Source organism: Micropterus dolomieu, linkage group LG07, assembly GCF_021292245.1.
Source record: "Micropterus dolomieu isolate WLL.071019.BEF.003 ecotype Adirondacks linkage group LG07, ASM2129224v1, whole genome shotgun sequence".
Lineage (NCBI taxonomy): Eukaryota > Metazoa > Chordata > Actinopteri > Centrarchiformes > Centrarchidae > Micropterus > Micropterus dolomieu.
In genome coordinates, this window is record NC_060156.1 from 27,940,821 (window position 1) to 27,956,555 (window position 15,735).

General features: G+C 40.9%; 1 protein-coding gene across 1 annotated transcript; it reads left to right on the forward strand.

Moving 5' to 3' along the window:
• Positions 1-2,067: 2,067 nt before the first annotated feature.
• On the forward strand, positions 2,068-4,457 carry mstnb (myostatin b). Its single transcript, XM_046053794.1, has 3 exons — positions 2,068-2,449; positions 2,838-3,208; positions 4,077-4,457. Exons 1-3 carry the CDS (start codon positions 2,068-2,070, stop codon positions 4,455-4,457), a joined length of 1,134 nt encoding a protein of 377 aa, XP_045909750.1.
• The last annotated feature ends 11,278 nt before the right edge of the window (positions 4,458-15,735 follow it).

Genomic DNA, 15,735 nt, shown 5'->3' on the forward strand with positions numbered 1-15,735 from the left:
ATTTCACCATTTCAAAATTCTTCAAAATAAGGTTAAAAATGTTCTCGTCTTGTCCTCGTACAGCGTAACGTCTTGTGACCCGTGTGCATCATCACACCCATAATCTGAGCCCTTATGTCCCCACCACTTTTCAACACAAAGTGACGCCCTTGCTTAATTCACATTCTAAGTGAGGCAGAATAAGCTTACACAATTAACAGTTCAACCACAATTAACCAAATGACACATTACTACTATGCACAGCATATTCAGTAATTGTGTGGTGTATAACTACTAGCCCGAACATGCACTCCAAGCCCTGCATGCTAACACCTGCAGTAGCAGGGGCCTCTTCTTGCAGAAATTGGTCATTAACAGAAGAACATGTATCACTTCTTATAGTTGGACACAAAGGACAGCAGGACAACAAAGTAAGACAACTAAAGGTTCAGGGGCCAAAGTATCTAAGGTTTTACTACCTGAACAACAGATGCTTTCTTATTGTGCTGTCTCACATAAAAATCCATTTAAACCATCATTATGTACCATACATCAAAGGAATAGTTCTGCCTCATTATCAAGTGGGCTTTTTTCACAGTCTCTCATGTGGGACTTCAGAAGTAAGTTGGTTAAGTCGAAAGTTTACCTTAGTATATCCTAATTAGACGTTAAGTCCAAATTTTGATGGTAAAATGCACAATGAATTTGACCCACTATGAGATATACATTTTAATCTTTTTCCCTAGTGGGAAATGTCTTCAACCTAAGTAACATCACAAGTCAATTTATAATAATTATTATGGGAATTTGTATGCTACTTTTCCATCTAAGTAATTTGAATCATAATTCTGCAATTCATCAAGATCCACATAAACATTAGGCTATTATATGTAAGTGTAAGCTATACCAGCTTATGAAGCAGCCTTGCATCTAGATCTATCCTCCCTTTACTCATTTCTTACGCCTGACCTTATTCAGTAATAAGAATAAGTCATCACTGAGGGAGTTGAGCTGACACTAAGTGCACCTGCAGTAGTAAAACACAGCTCTGTAAAATGCTCCAGCTTCTTAGGTTCAGGGTCACTGATGTTACTCTTCCAAGCTGACTGGAAAGAGTCTTTTCCTGAATGTATTATTTCTCAACTTATTGTGCCTTCCATTTTACTTTCCAAATCATGGGAGGGGATCATCCAGGTCGCCATGTCACTACTGTGGTGGCATTTCTAGTGTGAATGATGTAGTGAACTTGCCACACGATGGCACTATCATCCCATGTGCTACAAACAGGCTTCATCAACAACCATTTGGGACAAGTCCTGGACCAAGGATATATATTTTTTTATCTTTCCTGATTTGTTTAATTCCTGTACAGGAAACAATATGTAGGCCTATTGATTTTATATGCGCCGACAATCAGCTTCTCAAAGGGAACCTGATCTTGCTCACTGGATAAAACTGTAACTGTAAATATTTTCAAGGATGAAATGTATTTCCACAACCAAGCACAGTTGCATCCATGTCCCTGCTATCAAAGACAACTGCTTGATGGACTTATAGTGGCCGCAGTTAAAAACGCAAATTTGAATAAACAGTTTTTTATCATTAAAAAACGTATTCACAGCACAAACTACACACGGATAACTTGCTGTCGGTCATAATGTGCAGTATATGAGCTATTTTGTTGTTTTTGTTTTACTCTGAGTGATATAAGTTGAGGTGCATCGGAACGTTACATGTAACAGACGGTCGGGTCTGCGCCTCTGCCCTCATTGCGCAGTCACTGTATGAAAAGTGAATTTATCCATCTGTGGACACGTTCATCACATGCTCACAGCCTCCATCCCTTTATGGTTTGACAACGAAAAAAAGTTTTCATGTCAGTCGGTCAAAATTCATTGTTGCCTGTCCAGCCAATCATAGTTTTTGACGACACAAAAGAGGCTAAAGTTGGAGTATAAAAAGGTGTGCGCTAATAAAGTATGATGCCTATCAGTGTGGGACATTAATCCAAACCCACTCCAGTCGCGTATCAGGTCCAGCACACAGCAAGGGATCTTTTTGTAAACCAAGCCTCACGCCTTAGAGACAATGCATCTGTCTCAGATTGTGCTGTATCTTAGCTTGCTGATTGCTTTGGGTCCAGTCGTTTTGAGTGACCAAGAGACGCACCAGCAGCAGCCCTCCGCCACCAGCCCAATAGAAACGGAGCAGTGTGCTACCTGCGAGGTCCGGCAGCAGATTAAAACTATGCGGCTAAACGCGATCAAATCTCAGATTCTGAGCAAACTGCGAATGAAGGAAGCTCCTAATATCAGCCGAGATATAGTGAAGCAGCTCCTGCCCAAAGCGCCGCCGCTGCAGCAGCTCCTCGACCAGTACGACGTGCTGGGAGATGACAACAAGGATGTGGTTATGGAGGAGGACGATGAACATGCTATCACGGAGACAATAATGATGATGGCAACTGAACGTAAGTTTTTATTTCACTTTGTTTTTACATAGTTTTGCACCCTAAATAAAAAGGCGCTCACCCTTATTACGCGCGGCGCAGAGCGCACGAGAGACGCTGTCAGTAGGCTGTATTGCGACAGCAGGTAGCTTCACCAGGTTTTCAATATAAGAAATGTCGATGTACCAACTTTACTACTATTTAAAACAGTATATGGGCGGGTGCATGTGGGCAGTCAGCGCGCGTGGTCATCACGCGAATGGATTGCTTTCTAAACTTTATTAGCCCACTACCAGATATCACATGACGTGTCAGGGATGTTTATTTACGCCAGTTTATTTCTGTCTGTACACTTCAATCGCGCATGGTCAGTATATAGAGACCCTTTTATTTCTCTGTCTCTCTCCAGCCGAGGCCATCGTCCAAGTGGATGGGGAACCAAAGTGCTGCCTTTTCTCTTTTACTCAAAAGTTCCAAGCCAGCCGCATAGTCCGGGCTCAGCTCTGGGTGCATCTGCGGCAGACGGACGAGGCGACCACTGTGTTCCTGCAAATCTCCCGCCTGATGCCGGTCACAGACGGGAACAGGCACATACGCATCCGCTCCCTGAAGATCGACGTGAATGCAGGGGTCAGCTCTTGGCAAAGTATAGACGTCAAACAAGTGTTGACTGTGTGGCTGCGGCAGCCGGAGACCAACTGGGGCATCGAGATTAACGCCTTCGATTCGAGGGGAAATGACTTGGCCGTGACCTCCGCTGAGCCTGGAGAGGAAGGCCTGGTGAGCTGAACCTATTTTACACTAAACTGAACCCTTATGGTTTTTACTATCATATATAACTAGCAGTTTATTAGTAGAGGAGTGAATAGTGTTATAGTGTTAGTAGCAATGGTGCAGAGCTATTTACTGCAGCAGCAGCTGGACTCCAATTCTAATCATTATGACTATTACTAGCTACTGTAGATTACAATCATTTGACCACCCTGTAAGGAACAAAAATATTTCTTATGGGGTAAGTTTTCTAAATAGGTTCCAAAAAGCATTTTGCATACTCTATTGCACCGTTTTAACTTTGGGTTTCCAGAGGGTTTAGTGTGCAGAGAGGCTTTGCAGAGTCAGCAGGTGGTTAAACATTCCTGCATTTCACTGCTGGAAGAGGGAATCAAGATTTAAGACCTTTGAAAGCTGTTAATCAACACAGACTCCATGTAGGCGCACACCTGCATTTGGACAAATGCCCGGTCCACAATAACCTCAAATCTTATTGCTTGATTACATAAAAGTTCACCTGCCCAACATTCCTCAAAGTATTCTGTGTGACTGTGCAAATCAGAGTAATTGCCTGCACACACACACACACACACACACACACACTGCTACTATCAATGACAAACACTTATCATCCGGCTCAAATACTGGCACCAGGCTCTGAGGCAATTAGAATAGCTAGACGGCTGTGGTTAACCAACCGTTAGATGATTTAATTTCTTTAAAACACAAAGTTTCATAATATTATCGTGCCATGTTTGAAAACCAGCTGCCAAAGGTCAAGGGCACCAGATTAAAAAATGTAAACCGAATGCTGTCATTCGCCTCTTTTTGCAAACCAGCTATTTTCAAAGTATTCACACACACTCTGTCATTGCAGCAACCGTTCATGGAGGTGAAGATCTCAGAGGGCCCCAAGCGTGCCAGGAGAGACTCGGGCCTGGACTGTGACGAGAACTCTCCAGAGTCCCGGTGCTGCCGCTATCCCCTCACAGTGGACTTTGAAGACTTTGGCTGGGACTGGATTATTGCCCCAAAGCGCTACAAGGCCAACTATTGCTCCGGGGAGTGTGAGTACATGCACTTGCAGAAGTACCCGCACACCCACCTGGTGAACAAGGCAAATCCCAGAGGGACCGCTGGCCCCTGCTGTACCCCCACCAAGATGTCGCCCATCAACATGCTCTACTTTAACCGAAAAGAGCAGATCATCTATGGCAAGATCCCTTCCATGGTGGTGGACCGTTGTGGATGCTCTTGAGTTGGGACGGAGAGCCTGGCGAGAGGGAGGGGAGGGCGGAGGGGCTCTGGCTCAGTCCGGCCTCCAGCTTCAGACTTTTTGACACAACCAATCCACCAGTTCCAGTGCTTTCCCGCAGAACACGGTGCAATAGAACCAGAGTAGACGCCACAAACAGCCCGACCTTCCCGCAGGGCAGCGCTTTCACAACCGGCATAGCTCTTACTTTTCTTTCCTCCAGTGAAATCTTAGCCATAGAGGCTTGAAGTCAGATGGATGCAGGAACACACATACACACACATGCTGGACCTTGGAGTGAATGTAGACAGACACTATCAAAGTTATCCAAAAACTTTTTTTTCCCTCTGTCTCGGTGTTCTGTGCTCTGTCCATTTATACAAACATGCCGACAAATTATACTCGTACGCCATCCACTCCACTCCACTCCACTCCTAGCCAACATACAAGCTACTACACTTTTTGCTAAGCTATATGTTTGTGATAATCATTTGTCAAGTTGTGTTTTCAGAGTGAAACCGGGAATCCTCATGGACCTTTTGAAAGGGCTTGGAAAAACACAAATGGAGACTCTTTAGAGTGATATTTCACGCTGGTAGAATATGTTTTAGTACACAGGCTCATGAGAATCGATGAAAAGATGAAAAGTGGCTGCGCGGCAAACCCTTAGTCACCCCCACGTTATTACAGCCACTTATAAAACCCAGCCATAAATTACAACGTTGCACAGATCATTAGCTCTCCTCTACTGGATCAAACTTTGAGTTGCAATTTAGTTTCTTGATCAGCCATACTGAGAACGTATGAAGGAAAAGTGTAGACGTTGACATGCTGGTTGATCCTGTGGACACAAACATGTTCCACCAGGGTGAAGTACCACTTTAGGTCTTGACAGGTCTTCATGTACTCCATACATACACGCAGCAGCACACCTGACAGAGGAGCGTTCCTGCTCAGTCATAATCTTCACTATCCAACAGAACAGCCTGACCTGCCCGATACACTTGAATTATTCTCATTGTTAATTCACATTACTGGACAGAAGGACTTGAACTGAAGGCACAATGAATGCAGCCTACAGATGAAAAAACAATGTGTTTAAGACAGAGAAAAATGGATTGTCGAAATGTATGAATGTTGAGATCATGCTTAAACTCTGTCTTACAAACAACACAGTTTGCACTATGGCACACCAATAGAAAGAATTGGTTGCTACAAAAGTTGAAAAAACTGATTTTGATATGTTTGCTAATTTGTATTGTATACATATGCCATTGTTTCCATTAGGAGTTGCCTTTCTAAACCACTGTTGGTAAATGTATAAAACCACAATCTAGCAAGATAAAAAGATGTAATACAGCAACTCTATATACTTGTTTTAACAAATAAAGTTTCTAGCTTGTTTGTTGAGTTCTGTTTCTTTGACTAGTTTGTTTCTGCATTGCATTCAGATAGTATGTCCTACCAATTGTGTTCATTTTCGATAAATCTGAGCTTCAAGGCCATACTGTAGCATCTAAGGTATATTTAGTATATATTTATTTATTTTCATACATTCCTGGAATACAAGGAGGATACAATATATGCTTGCATTCAATCATTCATCAAATCATTCATAATTTGAAATCAACAAATTTCAGAGAGGTCGTTACAAGCATAAAACATCAGTTTACTGTAGTTTTTAAAAGAACAAGGCTGGACATGTCTTTGTTTCCAGAGTGGCTTCAGAGATAGCTTAGTGTCATTCTGCAGACTCACAGGTCATATAAAAACTTGATGTTTCACTGTCTTAACACAACAACCTGAAGCATCACATGGCAGCCCCATTCCACACTTCAGCAGCTGAGAATCTTAACGCATAAGTTACACAGGCAATGTATGAGTATGCGTGCTGGGTGCATTGTATGTGTCCGTGTGGAAAAAAGTAATGACAACACACACACACTGTCTACCTGACTACACTTGCACAATCCCATCACCACAAGCCCGTTTTAGCACGAGCATAATTCAGCCCAAGTTCCCTGACTTTGCTTTTTTCCAGTGAAGGGATGTTGAAAGTATTGCAGTCTAATGAGAGGATGTGAACTCTGGTGCGCTCTGACAGCATGACCTATTCGACTGACGGCCTCATTGAGGCTTGACTTCCGCCCAGTAGAGGGCGAATTGAGCACTACCCCCGAGAGCCACTTCCTTTCCTGCTGAGAGCTGGAGAGCTGCCATGACGATCCGCCACAGCAGAGAGCAGACTCCGGGTAGAGTGGATCCACAGAACTTCTTTTTCCCTGGGGGAAGGTTTCTAGATTCTGCCCTTGGGTTTGCTGATGACGGGGGGAAAAGTGTCTGAAAAGATCCGTAAACGAGAGAACACTCCTCAGGAAAGGTTAAATACCAAATTGATTATGAGCTGGATTATTGAAGGTTTAACAGAACAGGACAGAACCAATTTATAATCTGTAATCTCCATCCTCATGTGTTTTCCTAAACTGTCCTGTTTCCATCTGCAGTTTGACATAGGCATGGACTTTTTATGAGTCTAATACTCTCCAACAGTTTCCAACCATTTACTTTCACATTATTACTAATGATGCATGTCTTAAAAATTAGCAACTGAAGAATGAAAAAAGAGCATGACAGTATCCCATATGTGGATCTCGTGTATAAATGTCAGTTAAACTTGTTTTCATAGCTTACAAGCACAAACATTTTAATTTTACACAACTATTTAAATGTAAGGGTTGGAGGGTTGGCTGCTTCTTCCGATGGTAAACATGAAAAAAAGAACTAGAGTAAAACAAGCTGAACATATCATTGTTCTTTCCAGGTCAGCTAAAAGGTACAGTTGTGAACAGCCTGCACCGGTATGAGCTGTTCTGATTCTGTGACATTTATCATGCCCAGGTGCATCATGTCATTCAGTTCCGTCCTGCAGTATTTGCTGCTGTCTGCTTGTTTCAAGGTACTTTGTGAACAGGAGCTGGGAAACGTTTTGACTGAGCATCGTTACATCTGTCAAGAGTCAGACCCTGGAGGACTGTATCCGCCAGCGACATTCCACCCTCTGACAGGTGAGGAAGTGAGAGTGAGAGAACGGGAAGAAGGATGTTAGGGGGTAAAGGAGTAGTCCAAGGCAGCTGGAGACCCCGTTATTGGACAGGATTCCTGTTGTGTAAAGTTAATAGAATTGGAATGGCTAGAACCTGTATTTCTCTTCAAGTCCTCATTAATGAATATTATATAATATAATATAATATAGCTGCTTAATAATGTTTGATAATAAGAAAATGGATTCTGGTTATTGGATACAAAGGGAGAAATCACATTTTACATTCTTACAACACAAGGTTGATTTACCCACATCACAAAAAATCATATTTTCCCACTAACTCATAGTGTACTCTGGCCGTAGTTTCGGTTTTACTTTTGCAAGAATTTAGATTTGTGCTGCTCAAAGCATACAAAATATACATTTATACAACTCTACAGTCACATCTGTTTCTGGAAAAAGTAGAATACACAAACCTTACTGTCAACATATTTCATTGGGATTTTCTTGCAAATGTAAAGGTTGCAACAGTGAATGGTTATCCAGAGTAACACGTTGGTTACATTGGTTCTGAAAAGACACACTGCTGGGTTTTTGAAATGTTATCTTTTCATGACTTGTGGCCAAACAATGAGCTGTAGATATCTAAGAGGACTAAGACGTCTACAGCCATACTGCCGCTCCAAGAGGCTGGACAGTGTTTTGAGCTAAATGCTAAAGTCAGCATGCTAAGACCATAGACTGTATATAAAAAGGCTAACAAGCTAATGTTTAGCAGGTATAAGGTAGGTATTTTGCACTAAACACAAAGTACAGCTGGCAGATGGTGTGTTAATTTGCTGGTATTTGATATTTGGTCTGGACCAATCCAATTGTCAAGACTGGATTACTGGATAAGTAAAACTCTGACCTGCTAGGAGCCATTTAACAAAAATTCAGAGGATTCATCCTCTATGAACCATGTATCTCTGTACCAAATGTGATAGCAATCCATCCAATAGTTATCTTATCTCTTCACTGTGGACCAAAGTAATGGAATGAAACAACCGATCAACTGATTGAACAGCATCTGTAGATTATCCATACACATACCTAAAAAATGCTGTCGGGGTATAAAATAGACAACAGGTGGAATTTATAGGATTGAAGGGCCGTGGAACTCTTGCCTCTGTGGATCACCAAAGTCATTAGAATTTATCAATCTGTACGATCCAATTCAGCCTGGACCAACGTGGTGGAACGGCTGACCTTGCCATCTAATCCATGTTAATATACACATTTCTGTGAGTAAGCAGAATACAAGAGACATGGGACCCAGGTTTATTTTAGGAAGGTCTAATAGGTCTCTAGAGAAGGTCAATATCCGCAGGTCAAGACACCTGACAGATGATAGCAGCTATTCAAGACAGCAGTCACTTCTAGAGGCCTTTCCAGGAAGGGTGGATGTATGGCTGGAGATAAGTTGAACTTGAACCTAGAAGCTGTGGTTAAAGAACAGGGACTACAACAGATAAATTGTCCAGGCTGAGTTAAAGATTAGAAAACTTAAGTTCAAAGTTGCTGAAGTGTACATTGCTTTATAGGAGTTAGTGTCGTGTTACCTGAAAGTCTATTCAAATATTTGTTACAAGTTAGAGACCATTTTATTCCTCTGCTAATAAAATTGTGGCATGTGGCCTCTTTGTTTATTTATTTGGAGGCATATTTCTGCCTGATACAACCACTACAATTCATGAAGGTTTGAAGACTGTCAGCATCAATTAAGGCTACACTGCCAATGTGTTAAAAAAAAAAACCCATCATAATGAGCATTCTACTCAAGTTCTATAAACTGAGACAGAAAAAAGTGTTTTCTTTACTATGTTTCAATATTCTATAGCAGCCAGATAGATATGTCATATGTCAAGAGGCCTCATGATTCCCCCCACACTGTCCCACATCTGGACAAAGGAGGGCGATGCCCTGTCCTGGACGTGGTGCAGGGCCATGGACAAGGGGTGGGGAGAGAAAAGGGGCTTGCCACGTGCATCCAAAAACATCTGGATCCTTTAACAGATGTTCAAACCATACCATCTGGAGAAGTGTTTCTGCTGACTGATCGCATATGGCTATGGTCTTCCTTGACAACAACACGGTTCAAGAGTGATGACAGATCAACCACAAAGAGACTAAAGCGAACATGTCCACAAGGTCGGATGATATCATGAAATAAAACTGTTTTTGGGTGCATTTCATTCTGACACTACAGGAGAGAGAGACGGGAAAGGCTGGGGAGAGAGAGGAGAATGACTTGCAGCAAAGGGCCCAGACAGACTCAAACCCGGGCCGCTGCGGTAAGGACTCAGCCTTGACATGTACACAAGCTATACCAGGTGAGCTACCGGGGTGCTGCCTGAAATTCTTTTATTACCCCTCCTACACAGTTTGAAAAGAAAAATGTCATTTGTTTCCATCTGTTGTGTGGATCGTGAACCTATATGCTGATTTCTACTCCACACATTTCAACACTAGCCTGGTTACAGAACACTGAATCATGCTCACCTCTCTGATTATTTCAGCGATTTAAAAAGGTCTGTGGATTTTCCCATCGATGGCTATTTCCCTGGTTAAAATAAAAAACATAGATGACAGCCTGTCCACTATGCTCTGCTACTACCAATCACTAATCATGCAGTAGTGTATATGGGGCCTGAGCTTGCCACTTCCTCATTACGCGGGGCTCAGCTACTGCTCAACACAATCACAACTGTTTGCAGTCTTGACTCCACAACGGTGGAACAATCTCCCCACTGACTTCAGGACAGCAGAAACTCTACACATCCACCATCGCAAACCAAAAACTCATATCTTCAGACTGCACCTTGGCCCAGAAAAAAATATTTAAAACAACCTATTTATCTCTTATTGTTTTTAATATGTATATTGACATATATATTTATTTTGATGAAGCTGCCTGCAATTTCTGTAAGTCAATTTAAAGAAATAACTCTTATGTCTGCATTTTTGTTAGATCATCATGAAAAGCGTTCAACGTGCTCAACCGCTACCACAGCTTGTGTTGAGCATGTTTCAGTTACGGGAGTTGCCATGACGTTTTAAACATAATATGTGGCACTTTATAATTATTAATTAAATAAGAATCCCTTCTCATCCAAATTGATGTTTTTCTTCCACCTTGCTTATTGGATCATTACATTACAGACAGTTCAGAGATCTATTATATCCAGACTTGTAGTTAAAGAAACAACCATTTAGACTATCCCCTGATTACCCCGATGTGTGTTCCAAATGAGGGCATGTCTTATTCCATGTAAAAGACATTCATCAGGGTAATAGTACAGTGTTCAATGTCCATCTGACCACTGGCCCTTTGGAAACCATTTTATCTTAAGAGCACAAGACGTTCAAGATGCACATTGTAATCACTTAAACAACCAGCAGAGGATGATCACCCCAGGCCAGATTGACAGGCTGTTTGTGAAAATCCCTCTTGGGTCTACGGAAAGCAATGAAAAGCAATAAAATCAGCCAGTCTGGGACACGATAAGGGCCAGATGGCCAGCTGCTGAATGCTACCTGTCTTCACTTCCCAAGTGATTTATCCTTTCCGTCTGCACTCCGCTTGCTTTTTCACTTAGGGATGAGGAATCACTATTCCTACCCCAAAACTGACAGTCACCTCTGGGAAGCTATCATATGATTAATGACTTTGTAAAGCTACTGCAACTTTGGAGACAGGAGACAATTTGGGGTTCACTCCATATATGTTTACAGAATTCTTCAATGTCAGTGTTTGTTTGCGAGGAGGGGTTAGGTGACGAGCAAAAAATGTGGCACCTAGCCATCCGAGGTCCAAGGCAGTGAAGCATTGTCTCTCTGGGGACGGAGGGTTGACAGTGATGAAGAATGGATGTTCCTCCAAGGAGACCGAGGGAGGGCAGATTATGGAAACCTCCTGTCTCCCGATGATATGCCTATGCTCTTAACACAGACGGATGTAGAGTAGTATCAGGTATGTGTCAAGAGGCCTGGATAAATTTTGACATCTCAGAAATAACATTTATGGTACATTTTTACAGATTACTGCGCACAGTTAATTTTACAAGAAGCTCAGTTGAGTGACATTCATGCAGCACGCAGGACTTGCCAGAATTAGGCCTAGGTGGATAAATCCAAGAGACTGTCGGAACACAGGCTTGAAATTTATTTATATGGAAAGAAATCCAACTTTTAAAAAAATGTTTCAGTATGTTTATGACATATTTATTTGAAAAATCACCAGTGTTAATGTGTAGGTTTGATAAAATGGAGCTCAGATCCCTCCAAGTAGCATGTCTTGTAATATAACTTCAAAACTTGCTGTGGGAATTGTTGACAAGTGATTAAAAATTAAAAAAGAGTAGACTTGATGGCCCCATTGTGGACGCCCTTGACCCATGAAATTGAATGTGGTGTGGCTGTAAATTCTCCAGCAGTTGAGGACCTGTGGCTTTTTAACACCCATCACATTAGTGTATGCCTGAAGCCCATAAAAAGAACTAAGTGGCTCTTCTGTGGTTGGCAGAAAAGTGCACAGTCACAGCAAGGCACCACTACCAATTACCAGCAGAAGAAAAACTTAGATGCAGCAAGGATTTTATAGTTGGTCCCATATGGACCACGGTATGTTTAACGGGTTTAGGAAACTTGATTAAGTCCTTCTGTGAAGTTCGGTGTTGATGGTTTTGATGTTGGGGTTTGGTGACAGATTCAAAGACCTTTGTTTGGGTCTGATTCAAAGATTCTTTTATGGCTGTTTTATTTCAGAGAAAAATAATATATTTTAAAGCTCTGTTAGCCAATGTTTTTAATTGACATTAATTCAAACATCTACAACAAAAAAGAAAGGGTCACTTGTAGTGACGAACGAACAGACAACAATCACTCACTCTGTAAGCCTATGCAGCTGTTTAGATTATTTTTACTTATTGTTTCTTTGTGGCCTCACACTTCTACTGCGTAGTTCATTCTCACTGCTGTTACCAGGAGGAGTCTGACATTTTTTTTAGCAAAAAGCTCTGATAAGCACAGTGTACCTGCAGTATTACGTTCTTGGAATACACCCCAATTCACCATAAATTAAGTTGATTTTAAACACAAAACTGAAAAGTTCATTATTAAAAAAAAATGTATTTAAATAAGTAGTAGAACAAAAATTCCTCTTAAAAAACAATGCTTTGAACCAGTTTGTTTCAACATATCCTGTTATCAGTTTTAATACCGCCCCAGTGTTGTATAGATGACATTAACAAGGGTTTGAAGAAGGCACAATGGCTATGATTCAGCAAAAGAAAGTAGAACAGAAGGCTATTTGTGTAGTAATTATCAAATGTCAAGTCTCAACAAAAGTATTTTAGTACTGTAAAGTAGTATTTAAAATTAATTAGGTCATCATTATGCAAGGTGTTCAGTCTGTCCTCAGCTACTTGATCTGTGCTGTGTTCCTAGTTGGCCTGTCAATAAAAAATAATTATGTTCAAACAAAATCAATCATGTCATTAGTGAGAATTAATCTGAACACAACCTAATCTAAAATCTGTTGTAGAATTGACATTGGTCCGTTCATTCACAATGCCTCCAATGCTTCATTTAATTGACAGGCAAACAGTAGTGTAAGACAGCTGCATCTTGCAAAGGCAGGAAACAGCCATGTTTTTCTGTTTATGGTGTGGATTCTAAAATGCTTCCTCATATTACTTCTTTGACATTTGTCAAGATGATCCACTCAGCACAGCTTGCTAGTTTTCTCCATTTTGTGTTAGGAAAGAGAACAATAGCCTCATTTACTGATATAGCAACTGGGCAGAGCAGTCTTTTGTGCTCATTCATCAATTTAGAATTCAAACTGATTATTAAAGATAGAATATTTAATTGATTTTGGTACCATAGTTTGAATTGCAAATGAAAAGTGCAATCCTAGTTCCCACTACTGATGCAACTAGCTAGATAAGATGAGTAAAACACAAAAAAGATGAGGGAATTTGAGAGTTTCTTCAATGTAGATGATATAAGACGCATATCGTACGTGTTGTATCTAGCACCCAACAGAGTTAGTGACTAGGTGGTGACGACCAAAACAGAAGGTGAATATTGAACTTACATTCATCAAATGAATGCTTAATGTTGCAAATAAATCAGACATAATAACTTTTTACGTTGATAATAAAAAACACTGCACTCCCACACAGGTGTTTTCAGTTACTGTGGATGACTAGACTCTAGTCCAGTTGAAGCTGGGTGGAGCTATGCCTGGGTGGTTACTTTACAAAAACCCAAGGTTTTGAGGTGAGGTATGAAACAGTCTGAATGCCTATACAGCATTTCTGTGCAAGGTTTTTTAAAATAGGGAATATTTTCTGTGGGCAAAAGCGAAATGTTTACTCATCTTTCCTTTCCATGTCAAGTTATTTGAGAGGGTGGAATATATCCAACAGCCCTTCGGTATACGGGTGCATCTAAAAAGAAATAGAATATTGTGAGAAAGCGCATTGTTAGCACCAGAACCAGACTGAGAGATTAAAGGCTCAGGAAACCTCTGCAGGTGTTTTTAGTAAATTAGCTGATGAGTCTTCTCAGGTTAACATTTCTGTGAATTTTCTTCTATAAATTCTTTATTCTAAAAGTTTTCCATGAGCTATAAGCCATAATCATAAAGATTAAAACAAAAAAAAAAGCTTGAAAGTAATACGATTTCTTTAGATGGATATTAGTGTTAGCCATGGTAGCAACATGACTATAGATGACAATATCAGTCGGATAGCTGGTCCAACACTGACTTTTCCTGTAGCTGCACCAGCAGGTTGACATTTGTGGTTTACAGTGAAATGTGAAATGGGTGATTCACAGTGTGAATAAACAAAGCTGTGTGGGCTCGTCTTGTGTTTGCGCTTGGTTTTAAGTGCAAGTCAAAGTATTATCTTAGTACTTCTGTTAGTCCAGTCAATCACTTAATTAACATTCCCACTGGCTTTAGCAATCTTCTCCACACTGTGGTACTCCAAAAACTTCTCCATACAACAAACATAAGCATAAAAAAATCAAGGCTAGCATCTGAAGGCAAGCAAGTTTATAAAGGAATTATTTTAATTTGTGATATCACTGCTGAAAATCGCTAGGATTCATTTTAAATGGGCTCTTCTCAAGCATTAGACAGAGGTAGCTCTAGCACTGAGATACAGAGGTAAGTTTAAGACACTGGGATGTGCTTGATACGGGGTAGCTCCACTGTCAGTGCTGACTGACCACGTCTGAAAGCTAAAGTTTTATAGCTGTTCCAAATGGCCAGGGAATTAAATTCGCCCTGGAAAGCTGCCAAATACAGGCTAAATGTTGGCTGGGGCAGTCAACAATTGCAGGTCACCTGCCATTATAGCAGATAGTTGTTGATAGTTCAGACAGTGTGACAGTTGAAGCATGCCTTTAGTCTCTTCTTGGGCATTTCCGGCAATATGAAAAAGCTCAATTTTAAAGGATGGCTAGGTTAGTGATTATTATTATTTCAACCCATGCCCTGGAGATGTAATGTTTTTAAACTGGTGATGTTCTTTTCTCATTTGATTACTGCACTGAAAAGTGTGACATTATAAAAGTATGTATGTATTCATGCATTCCCAAAGGGATGTAAAAATCCTTCTCTCCATCTAGTTTCACATTTCTAAACAGAAACAGGTGCTGTCTTGTACTCTACGTGACTACTCCTCATGACAGTTCCAAAAATAGAGCGGGAAAAGGGTTAAATATAGTTCATGTCATTTTATTTTGGATATGATGACTCTGTTAAAGAGCACTGTTACTTCTGGGCTGTGAGAGTGGTGTACAGTTGCTCAAGCTACAACCTGAGAAGCAGTAGCTCTGCACATTAGGGCAGTAATAGGAGAGCAGTTAAATATCTAGATGACGCTGTATGTGGAATGATGATTTTGCATGCATTCCAAAGCTGTTCCTTTTCTCCATTCTTCACGCTGGGTGAATCATCATCAAATACCACAATTTGGTTGTAGAATATGTCAAAAAGAGTGAAACAGGTGGTTTAAAAGACAGCTGGCAAAATTAACTGTTGCTGACCTTTTAAATAGTGTGGTCACATGGCCAAAAGATGATCATCAGTTAATCCTCCCCAATTGCTGCCGAAGGCAGCATGTACAGAGTAGATTGTGCTGTCGCACGCATTTCTGAACACAAGCAACTGAGGTGCACATA

What these genes read in the sequence shown, in the direction of transcription:
- mstnb (XM_046053794.1), top strand. Translation starts at nt 2,068, where the DNA reads ATGCATCTGTCTCAGATTGTGCTGTATCTTAGCTTGCTGATTGCTTTG. An exon ending in AATGATGATGGCAACTGAAC is followed by an intron (nt 2,450 to 2,837) that starts GTAAGTTTTTAT and finishes GTCTCTCTCCAG; the next exon opens with CCGAGGCCATCGTCCAAGTG. An exon ending in AGCCTGGAGAGGAAGGCCTG is followed by an intron (nt 3,209 to 4,076) that starts GTGAGCTGAACC and finishes CTGTCATTGCAG; the next exon opens with CAACCGTTCATGGAGGTGAA.